The 11,884-nt window shown below is 26.9% G+C and overlaps 1 protein-coding gene across 6 annotated transcripts; it reads right to left on the bottom strand.

The window, feature by feature from the left end:
* Nucleotides 1-5,723: 5,723 nt before the first annotated feature.
* On the bottom strand, nt 5,724-11,828 carry LOC130670636 (microtubule-associated protein RP/EB family member 1). Of its 6 annotated transcripts, XM_057474075.1 has the most exons (8): nt 11,251-11,557; nt 10,220-10,526; nt 9,239-9,473; nt 8,884-8,940; nt 8,604-8,692; nt 8,373-8,525; nt 8,068-8,147; nt 5,724-5,954 (listed from the first exon to the last, which is right to left on the bottom strand). In XM_057474075.1, exons 2-7 carry the CDS (start codon nt 10,484-10,486, stop codon nt 8,106-8,108), a joined length of 843 nt encoding a protein of 280 aa, XP_057330058.1. In that variant the 5' UTR covers nt 10,487-10,526; nt 11,251-11,557; the 3' UTR covers nt 5,724-5,954; nt 8,068-8,105. The 6 variants fall into 6 exon arrangements, with proteins under 6 accessions (XP_057330058.1, XP_057330056.1, XP_057330060.1 ...); XM_057474073.1 differs by lacking the exons at nt 8,068-8,147; nt 11,251-11,557 and adding an exon at nt 11,720-11,828; XM_057474077.1 differs by lacking the exons at nt 8,068-8,147; nt 8,884-8,940; nt 9,239-9,473 and adding exons at nt 9,789-10,056; nt 11,720-11,776.
* Nucleotides 11,829-11,884: the final 56 nt, after the last annotated feature.

Here is an 11,884-nt window from a genome sequence, read left to right as displayed (position 1 = left end):
TTCAAAAACGATAAATAAAAAAAAAATTGCTATTATAGTTTTTTTAATTTTCTACATGTGCATATTTTGTGATACTGAAGTTAGCCGACGTCTAATAATTTTTTGATGTTTTTTTAGACGATAAACTATATAAAAAAAGTATTTGAAAAAATTGCACCTGTAGTTTTTTAAATTTTCTATATGTGCATATTTTTAGTTTTCGTTTTTTTGTAATTAATTTGGTGAAAAAAAAATCTGAAAATTACTAATTGTCTGCTAACTTCAGGACCATCATATTTTGAACTTTCTTTTTTAAATTAAGTTGTTGAAAAAAAAATTCAAAAATTGTTAATTATCTACTAACATCAGGATCATATGAAAAGATAAATATTTTTTATCAAAATATCAAACGGGATTATTTATATATAAATGTTGTTAATGAGAATAAAAAAAAAACCTTTAAGAATTTAGGGCACGCAAATCCCCATAGATAAAAATTCACATGATTAAATTAAAATAAATCTTTAAAAATAGCATGCTCTCAATTCTCTAAGATGTTTTTTTTTGTTATCTGTTATCAATCCTAAAAGGGTCATGTGCCCATTTTCTGAGATTTATTTATAAACTTAAATGATAAAAAATAATCTTTGGGAATTTTCTCAGTGCTCATTATACAAAGTTTGTTTGCAAGCTTAAAATACTCGTTTATTTATGGAGACTTTGGACACTACCAAGTTTACTCAATAAATGATATATGTTTTTTTTATTTAATTAGTATTATTACTAACTATATGATAAATGAGATTGTATGACGTTTAACGTTAATGTTTGTTTTAAAGAAAAAGTTAATTTGCACGAAAACATGCACCAGTACTCAATAAATTAAAAGGTTTAAAAATTCATGATCCTAAAGTTAGCAGACAATTAAAAATTTTTTGATTTTTTTTTCAACAAATCAATTACAAAAAAATTAAAAATTAAAAATATGCACATGTAGAAAATTTAAAAAACTACAGGTGCAATTTTTCAAATTTTTTTTTTTTTATAATTTACCGTCTAAAAGAAAATCCAAAAATTATTAGACGTCGGCTAACTTTAGTATCATAAAAAAAAATATATGATCCTAAAGTTAGCAGACAATTAAAAATTTTTTGATTTTTTTTTCAACAAATCAATTACAAAAAAATTAAAAATTAAAAATATGCACATGTAGAAAATTTAAAAAACTACAGGTGCAATTTTTCAAATTTTTTTTTTTTTATAATTTACCGTCTAAAAGAAAATCCAAAAATTATTAGACGTCGGCTAACTTTAGTATCATAAAAATTCACCTATTGAGTATATGTTGTTTGCGGTATTTTGTAGGCAATTTAATTCTCTTCAAAAGTTTCCGAGGTAATTGTACTGTAACTAATTGTTTTTTCTGTATTGGTTCTGAAAATCCTTTTTCTAATGATATATTTGGGCTTTTAGTTGATATTAACTAAGTAACGAAATTTACAGTAAAAACGCGGATAACGATTTTTTTAGGCACGAACGTTTTCATTAGATCCCACGTGTTTGAATTAACAAGTAATTTTTTAATTTTTTAATCCCATCTGTCTCAATTAGAATTAATTTTTGAAATTGTAAACCCAATTAAAAAATGCGTGTTAATTTAAAGACTAATTTTTTAATTTTTAATTTGAATTGTCTAATTAAAAATAAGTTTTTCGATTTTTAATCCCACGTGTGTACATTTGAATTAATTTTTAGATTTTCAATCCCACGTCCCTGGATTAAAATTAATTTTTTAATTTTTAATCTCACGTTTCTGAATTAAAATTAATTTTTTAATTTTTCAATTCAAGTTCTTGAATTAAAAATTAATTTCGTAATTTTAATCGATATAATTTCAATTACGGATTAAAAATTTAATTTTTAATTTCAAATATCCTCATTAAAGAATTCGCAACCCTGAAATGTATACATATAATGGATTAATTTAATTTATATACAATTACTCAAATAAATACTTCTTACATATATTCAATTGAAATTTAGATCGTAAGTTAATTAGTGTAAAGTAAATGAAAGTTTTTATTAATGGTTTTGAGTTGAAAAAGTCCAGACAGAAGTTGAGAACCGAAAAAATTTTATTTGTTGATACAAAAATAATCTACTCTACTGAATTCCATCATATTTACCTGTAAAATTATAAAATTTATTATATATATTTGTATGAAGTTTCAATCGGAGGACTTACTGTATACTGACGATCTCAAGATCTACAGGACAATAACTAGTGTGCTAGACTCTCATACGTTACAAAACGACATCAATGAATTTGCGTTGTGGTGCCAGAGAAACAAGCTAGACCTGAATATCAAAAAATGTGCTGTGATGTCGTTTTTGCGCTCTCCAACTAAGGACCCTACTAACTATCATCTGAGCAACGAAGCTATCCATGAAGTCGATGAGATCAAGAACCTTGGCATCATCATAGATAACAAACTGAATTTCACGTCACATGTAGATAAAATAACTCGCCAGGCCTACAAAATACTTGTACTGGTGACACGAACTAGCAAGGAGTTCAGCAATGTCCAATCCCGGATCTGTCTCTTCTCAGCTCTTATATTGCCCATTTTAGAATATGGAACAGTAATATGGTCTCCATTCACAGAAACCTCAATCAACAGGGTTGAAAAGGTTCAACATAAGTTCTGTGAATCCTTACTATTTTCCAATCCTAGAATGAGTTTAGGATCAACAAGGGATGATGTGCGAAAAAAATATGGGATTAAGGGGGGGGGGTAGGGTTTTAAAGGAGAAAAAAAAGCATATTTTTGTGATTTTTTCCCGGCGAGATGAGTAATATAATTTCATTAAACTTAATCACATATTATTGTACAACTCTTAAAGAATATCAGAAAAAATTTTCAACGAAAAATATTGATCAATAAGCCGGTGACGTTGAATCTCCGGAAGCGCCTCGAAAAAAAGTCGTTTTGCGGTGAACATCATAACTCGTTACCGGATCATCGAAAAAAAAAAAATTGATATGCATGTTAAAGTTGATAAATTTCTCGAGGTAACCACGAAGAGTTTTTTTTTTTTTTTTTTTTCGATTTTTTACAGCACTTGGAAGTGAAAAACGCGATTTTAGCTCAAAAAATCGCGGTTAATTTGTTATTAAAAAATAGAAAAAAATGAAAAACAAAAAAAAAACTCTTCGTAGTTACCTGTTGATTTATGTGAAGAAGTAATGTTCAAATTTTCAAAGGGATCGGTTTAGTACATTTTGAGTTATGATGTTCACGGACTTTAAAAATAACGTTTCCGGGAAAATCCATATAAAGTTTTTTATTCGTGAAAATTTGAAATAAACTATCAATCAAAGAATATGAATTTTTATACTTATATTGAGTCATCAGTTTACATCCTTTGAAAGACACACAGCCGGAGAAAGGGATTCGGAAGAACAAAGAAAATTGCAGCTGATTTCTACTAGGGGTATGCAGGGGCAGGTCGGGCAGGTATAAAAATCAGGTATCACAGCCGGTCATCTGAAACGCTGTAACTCCGTTAGTTTTACTCGGATTGATTTAAAATTTGTACACAATATTCTCGACATATTGTTCATTCAGAAAAAAAAATTAAAATTAAAATAAAAATAAAAAAAAAATTTTTTAAAACCCTACCCCCCCCCTTAAACCATATGAGTCAAAAATAACCAAGTGATTTCATTACTTTCTTTAATTAAATAAGTAATAAATATTAATTTATGAATTCGTTATGTTATTATAAATTAAAATAATGAATTTTTATAACTATTAGGAGAATTTAGCAAACGAAAAAAATTCAAACACTACCTTGACTCCTTAGTTTCGGTCGAACCTCCTTTTTTATTAATTATTATTTTTTGTATTTTTTAGGACGACTTGGAGTTTGTTTATTCAATCAACTACTTTTCTGTGTCGTTTACAAACATTTGGTCAGCAGATATCATCATAAATTTGAAGTTTATATTGTTACTTTTTAAATTACAAACTGTTGTAATTAATACAGAATATACTGTTAATTATTCATTTCAATGAAATAGCTTTTCCAAGTATTTTTATTTCCCTCAAATTTAATTAAAAATGTAGAATAGGTTAAAAATAAAAAAAAAATAAAAATATTTTTATTTCATAACAGTATAATAATATTTAGGTGATAATAAATAGTTTTTTTTTAATTGATATTGCTATAATATGGCTTTTTAGACACTCGGACTCGTTTTTTTGGAATCGGAGAAGAATCTGAATTTGAATCGTTGCCACTTTTTTAAATAAATGTCAAAATAATTAACACAATATTTTAATAATATTAAATTATAAATCAAAAAGTATTATCCGAACTGATTTAAAAAGTTTTAGTGTGTTCAATTAAAACAATATAAAATCATCTATACCTAGAATCAGAATTAAAGTTCTTTTTTTTTTGTTTTTATTTTATTTTCAAAGCATCCAACAGCACATTTTATGTAATTTATCATAAAAAGCTTATTACTAAACATGATAAGCTTTGTTTTTTAAAAAATTATTTATATTCAGTGCTATTTAAATATAAATCGGTAAACAATAGACATTAAGTATAATGAAAAAACGAAAAAATGACGGACAGTACAATTAAATGCAAGAAAAATATGTGATCTTATTTACTTTTACTTAAAAATCAAATCATATTTAATTATTTTAATAAAACTTTAAATTACTCGTGCGTATGTGCATTTATATAAAAGATTAATATCAAGTAAATGCAATTATTTACTCAAATATTTAATCTTTCAATTTAAAATATTACTCTCTTGCTTCCCATCAATAACATCATAAATTTTATTCATTCATTTATTTATTTTTTTTATATAAAACCAAAAATTAATTGTTTTATATCCGACAGTGATTCCATCGACGTTAGAATTATTATTTATAATTTAATTATTTATTTGTTTTTATATTTAGAGAAGCCATATATTTTATTAAATGACTGAGTATTATAATTTTATTTTTTCAGATCTAAGTCATCTAAATTTTCTGTACAAGCTACCATCAATTTAGACAATTAAAAACAGTTAAGTTTTTTTAATATTATAATTAAAAAAAAAAAAAATGCTGATAAATCACAATCACTCGTCACATTTAAATGAAATCATTTGTGTGGCGTAGCGTGCACTTAATAGTAGTTATTGATAAAAAATTAATAATTAATTTGTAAATAATAAAAAAAATAATAACAATTTACAAAAGGAATTGAAAGCAATCTATTATTGTGAAAACTTTACAATGTAATTAATGATTAAAATAAAATTAAAAAAAAAAAAGTTACAGGAATTGAATAATAAAATTAACATAAATTACCAAAGAATATTATAAATCTTAGGCACGAAGAACAAGGTTTGTTCAGCAGCATTAACATCATTTAGCTCCGACTCTAATATTTGTGAACCTTAAAATTTTTTTCTGTACAAAGATCATAGCACGCAAGATCACACAGATGTAAATGCATTAAAAAAAAAAAAAAATTATATGTTACCATGTCTCACATACTAATAAAGTCTGTTAGCTCTCTAACAAATAATTTTTTTGACACAATTATCTATTGCAATTTTTTTTTTTAGATTCATCTAAATAATTTAAGTCTAATGTTTAAGTAAAATGAAATTTAATTTTTTGTATCAATTATTAGAGTAATGAAACGAATGTCTGAATGAAAACACTAGATGATAGATTAATATTTATTATTAATTATGCGTGAAAGGTAATAGATATTTTTTTCTTTTTTTTTTTTACTGGCTCACGAATGATAGCGTGCGGTAACGCTATTAAAATTCACTGCTGTCTTAATGATTGATTAAATTGATGATGATGATGATAATTTAAATTTGGTTAATATTCCTCGTCATCTGGAGCAAGACCATCACCTTCCAATTCTTCTGGTGGTGCAAAACCATCCTGAAATAAAAAAAAAAATACATATTAATAAATATGATTATTTAAAATAAATAAGACTTGTTTGAGGTTGATAAAATTTTTTCTTAAAGCCACGTGAGAGCTCTTCTCAAGCGGCAATCTGAGAAGAAATACATTCGAGCCAACTCATGTGAGAAAAAATGTCCATTTGTTTTCTTTTATTATTAACAATTTTAAATCCATACTTATAAATTCAAATTTAAACGTTTTAATTGTCTGTTTTTAAATTACAATCAGTGTTTTTTAATAAAAAATTTTTAAACTTGCGTGATTTAACGTCAAAGCTTTTTCTTTTCAGTTCACTGTCAGCCATTTAAATAAAATAGTTCCTATACAATCGTGTATTCGGCTTTTAAATTCATTTCCATGGTGTATTTGCATTTTAATGAAGCATTGTGATAATAAAATAATTGTTTTAAAATAAATAAAATAAACATATGTACATCGAATAAAGTAAACTAATATTAAAAGTAACAAAAACTTATTCAGAAGTTAAATAATAAAATAATAATAATATTATACATTTATTATTTGTATTTAATTAATTTATACAAATCACAAGAACAAATGTGTTAATACTACTCTATAATCAACAAAATATTTTAAATATTTACTATTTAATTGTATGATTCAATGTTTCAGACGAAAAAAAATTTTTTAAACTTTTAAATATATTATTATTCTACTGATTTGTTAAAATTAATAAAATAATTGAATATATTGACCAAGTTTTAGATAAGAAACTTTTTACAAAGCTCCAGTGCTGTCAATAAAGAATAAAAAAAAAGCAAACGTGCAAAAATATGACTTTACATGAAAACAAAAACTGGGGCCAGTTTTTCAAACTGGGCTTATTTTCAATCCGGGTATAAATTATTATTGCTGGTATATTTATATATTATTAACGCCCCATAAAAAGCTTCTTTTTAGTGAAAAAATACGTGGGAAATTTGGTTTTTCTTTATAAGTAAAAAGAACACGTGCCTCAGGACGATCTAAGTTCATTTTTCGATACCATTGCGTTTCTTTTAAATATCTCATGAAATATGCAGATTGAAGAAAAAAATCATAGGAACTATTTTGTAGGAAATTAAATTTTTGACAAAAAAGGTTATATTCATTTTTTTATAAAATGTGTATTTCTGAAGATATTTTTAAAAAACTTTTTTTAGATCTGATGAATTGAGCGTTTTAAGGATTACAAATTTTGAAAATAACATTTTTCTAAGTATATACAAACTATAACAAGCATTAATGATTAATGTTACGAGTTACGAAGTTATCTACATTTAAGAAAAAAAGTTATTTTTAACATTCGTAATCCTTTAAATGCTGGATTGCTAAGATCTAAAAAAAGTTTTTTTAAATATCTTCATAAATACACATTTTATTAAAAAAATAAATATGACCTTTTCTGTCAAGAATTTAATTTCCTACAAAATCGTTCCTATGATTTTTTCCTTTAATTTGCATATTTCATGAAATATTTAAGAAAAACCCGGGATTGTATCGAAAAATGAACTTTAATCTTCCTGAGGCACGTGTTCTTTTTACTTAAAAACAAAAAACGAAATTCCCCAGGTATTTTTTCACTAGAAAGAAGCTTTTAATTGGGCGTCTGAGAAAATTTAATTTTTAACGATCACCCTAATAGATATACTAGCAATATTAATTTACACCCGGATAAAAATAACCCCGGTTTGAAAAACTGACCCTTAATAAGAAGATAGAAAGTGTTGATAATTTTTGTTTTTTAATATGACGATTAAGAAATTGAAAGTAAATATAACAATTACATATGATTATAACTATTCTACTGAGATAACTCTAATGTAATATTAGACTGTCGATGAAATGATTAGTATAATTGGATGACATCGGCGAGGACAAACACAACCCTTACCACACAAACCCTCATACTGAAAAAAATATTTCTAAACCCAAAGTACACAACATATCCCTGAGATGTTTGATTATTTATTTAATTAATAATGGATATAATTTTATAATTATCGTCCGTAAATTTAAAAAGTCGACCAAAGAACGAAGAAGACTACCAGATCAGACACTGAAGATCTACCATTCTCATTGTTACCTTTAATTTGCGAAATGAAAGATAACTGACAAGGATGATTAATAATTTTCTGCGATGTCTTCGTGACTATTTCCATTCTCCTGAAATCATTTTAGGGTAAACATTTCTCGCTTCTCTGTTTTTTTTTTCTAACATTATTAAAATTTTTTTTTTTTTTTTTTTTTTTATCGCGAGAAAAAATATTTCTGTCTTGATATCACCAAGTTGTATGTAGATTTAATCAGTGGTATAAAAATAAAAATATCTATCTTTGATTTTATAAATAATTATAAACAATAACAATAATTACTATAAAAAATTATTACCTCTGTAGCATAAAGAACATCCAATATTTTTTGTACGATTGGTGGCTGGTCATCTTCAGTCTCTTGACACATTAATTCGATATCTCGCAATTTACCAAAGTAAAAATCTCGTTCCTTCTCTAGCCCATCAATCGTTACTTTGAGCTCAGAAACCTTTGATAAATAATTATAAATATTTTAATTATTTATTGATTAAAATTAAGTTAATAATTAATTAAAAAAAAATTATACCTGAGAAGTGAGTTCATCCATTTTACCATTATCTCCACGAGTGCTGATGGTTTGTTTTATTGGTTGACGAGTGGGTTGAATTTTGTTAACTAAAGTTATAAAAGAATAATTATATGTAAATAAATAATTAAGATGAAATTTGAATTGTTAAATTATTTACAATTAAATACAGTTTAGTTTGTTGATTAATTACTCATGCAAACGCATTCACAGTAGCATAGCATTACGCGAAAAAAATAAAATGATAAAGGAAAAAAAAAAAATCATTATAAATAATTACTAGGCTTTGTTGTGTTCTTCACTGCAGCTGAAGAAATTGTTGATACGGGAATATCACCTATAGAAAATCGAATCTTACGATATAAAAAAAATGTGCGGTTGTTGTTATTGGCAAATATTAATAAATAATTCATCTTTTTTTAAAATGAATTCAAAAAAATTAGTTTTCCATTATTTTTTACAGCAAATCTGACCATTAGTAAAACTGTTAATTCATCTACTTTTCTCACAACGATCCAGCTTTAAAAATTAATTTTTAGCAAAACTAATGTATTAACTAAATTAATTGATAATTTAAAATATTTATAAAATTCAAATGGTGATTAATTAATTAAAGGTGAGTGAGTATTATATACCGGTACGCGTAATAGGTTTAGATGGAGGTGGATCGCGTGGTGAAGGCCGTTTCATCATGCCTGAACCCCGTGGTACGTTACTTCCGCCGCTACCCATGGGTTCACCTCCCCGCATCGCGAGTGCATCATAAGCTTCGTTTCCGGAGTAGTTTGCGTCAAAGAATTTCTTGAACCACTGCAAGAACTCAAAGTTGTCTTGGAAACGACCTTTGATCAGCCTATCGATAGGTACGATCTGTAAATTTATGTAACAAAAAAAAAAATCTAATGTGCAAAACTAAATATAACCAAAATTATAAATAAAATATACATAATTACATAAATTAATAAATAAAATAATATATACATTTCTAGATAATAATTATTTTACAAAAAAAAAAAAAAAATTATGTGGCCGTTTGTGCAACAAAAAACCAACAGTGACATCCTCGAAGCCTGTGATGTAATTAGAATGCGGCCTGGTGATAAGTATAATCTAAATACAAGATATCATGCAGATTAAGCAGACACATAATATTACTAAGTACATAATCATTGGGGAATAATGTACCCGGCTGTCTTTGTGCGATGTTTCGCTGTTGTGGAATTGGCTTCTGATGCATTTGAGATGGTCTTGGTTGGGCTGGTAACGGTACCAGTTGAGGATTTGATGAATTATGACATCCATCAACGCCGTTACCAAGTGGAATTCTCCCACGTGCTTCAAATGCATCGTAATCAAGCCCATCGTAATTAGCGTCAAAGAATTTTTTGAACCATTGTAAAAATTCAAAGTTGTCTTGGAATCTCCCTTTTATCAGTCTGTCCACTGGAATTACCTGATTGACCACGCCGAACAAAATAGTTTTTTTTCTTTTTGTTCTTTTATTTTTTTTATTTTTACGACTATAAATACTTAATTAATTTTATACGATAGTTATTCTACATTAATATTAATAATTAATAACAAATATACTTTTGTTAATTTAAAAACCAGTTTACCTTGTCGACATTCATTTTTTTAAAGGCTCCCTGTAGAATTTTGAAATTCTGTATGTACTCGTGCTCTAAGTTTGTGCGGAATTTGACTCGTTTGAGTGGTACACAGCCGGGGAAAAGCATATCCATGAACTGACAGTAAACTGCACCCGTACATAGTTCTTCAATTTTCGTGAATGATGATTGGAGACAATCGTTGACCCATGCAAGCATATCATGTCTACTGAGGTTGTCTGTTGTCACATTAGTCGCATAAACATTTACCGCCATGGTTATATTTATTTATTTATTTAGTTAACTTTTGTCTTATCTGTAAAATATCAAACACAATTTATTTATCAAAAGCTGGTTAGATTTTAACACCACGACTATGAACTGCGAGCAGCTCTAAATAATTTAAGAAGTAATTATAACTTGTATCCAAGTAAAAAAATTTACAGTTTATTTGAAAGTTTTAGTTGGCAATTAAAAAAACCAGCGACATAGAACATTATAACTGTAACTTTTGAATTATCAATTAAACTTTTTACTCAAAATAGACTCACATTTTAAATTTAAAAATATAATAAAATAAAACCTGTTTCAAAAAGTTAAAAAAAAAAAACACATCAAGCTACAAACTATGCAAGTCTAGACTCTGAAATTTTTTTCAAGTGAATATTAGGTGCTAGGTTAGTTTAGGAATGGGTACAACTTCCTGTCCATATTTAGTAATTCAAGATAATAATAAATATATACACGAGCATGAATAAATGAGTAAATAAAAAGACAAACCGCGTGTCCGGCAACGAAAAGGAGGCTTAGGGTATACTCTAACCACAATGTAGCCAAGTTATGTTGGATGGATGTTCAGTGGCGAGGGATTTTACGAAAAAATTCAAAAGAAACTAAAAAAACAATGAAATAAAAATTAAACCACGCGATCAAGGACCAGCAGAGGGCATATATATATTGGGGAGCGATATATCAATTATGGAGATGTAGATATTGTTTAGTTGATGAAAAATTTAATTATTGTCCCGTTTATTACTTACCAATGCCACAAAGAAATTATTATATCGGGAGTGGTTCACCGCGCACGTAGATGACAAATGTACCCGGTACGGAACGGAATCGCTGGTGCTGGTGCTTGGTTCGTAATTCGTTTAAACCCGTAGACTCACGATATATACACAGAGTATATGTATATATGAGTATGTATATAATATTAGTGTGTAGACGAAGATGATGAGAAGAAAAATTAACTAAAGTTAACGGTTTTTGCGGATTGGCCAATTGCTCCCTTAACAACCGACTCTCAAAAGTCCAAAATGATAACTCACGAGCCACAAGATTATGTCGCTAATGCAATATTAAGAAAGTAAAATTACAAACTAATTACTAGTTAAATAATTAATTTTTTAAAAACTATTTAACTAATGGTATATGATTATTTATTATTTTGTTAATTTAATAAAATGAAATAATGAATTTATTTGTAACAAACAAAAAAGTTAATCGTACCTGTCAGACGCCTGATAAAATTTTCTCAAGACAAACTCTATACTTATATTTAATGGTCTGAGTTTCAGTCGTTTATGAAAAAGCCTTAAGGCTGATTTTTAAATATTATTCGCGCGCATTTATTTTTTCAACTATAATTGGCGGGAAAAATTAAATAATTTGAAT

The sequence above is a fragment of the Microplitis mediator genome, chromosome 6 (genome assembly GCF_029852145.1).
Source record: "Microplitis mediator isolate UGA2020A chromosome 6, iyMicMedi2.1, whole genome shotgun sequence".
NCBI classification, from domain to species: domain Eukaryota; kingdom Metazoa; phylum Arthropoda; class Insecta; order Hymenoptera; family Braconidae; genus Microplitis; species Microplitis mediator.
The sequence above is the reverse complement of the archived record's forward strand: the minus strand, read 5'-3'. Positions and strand labels throughout refer to the sequence as shown.

Bases quoted from the DNA above. Each gene is read 5' to 3' on its own strand.
- LOC130670636 (XM_057474073.1), bottom strand. From the start codon at position 10,486: ATGGCGGTAAATGTTTATGCGACTAATGTGACAACAGACAACCTCAGT. The intron at 9,474-10,219 runs GTAAACTGGTTT...ATAAATTTACAG, and splicing joins AAAAAATGAATGTCGACAAG to ATCGTACCTATCGATAGGCT. The intron at 5,955-8,372 runs GTAATAATTTTT...TTTTTATTTCAG, and splicing joins ATGTTCTTTATGCTACAGAG to GATGGTTTTGCACCACCAGA.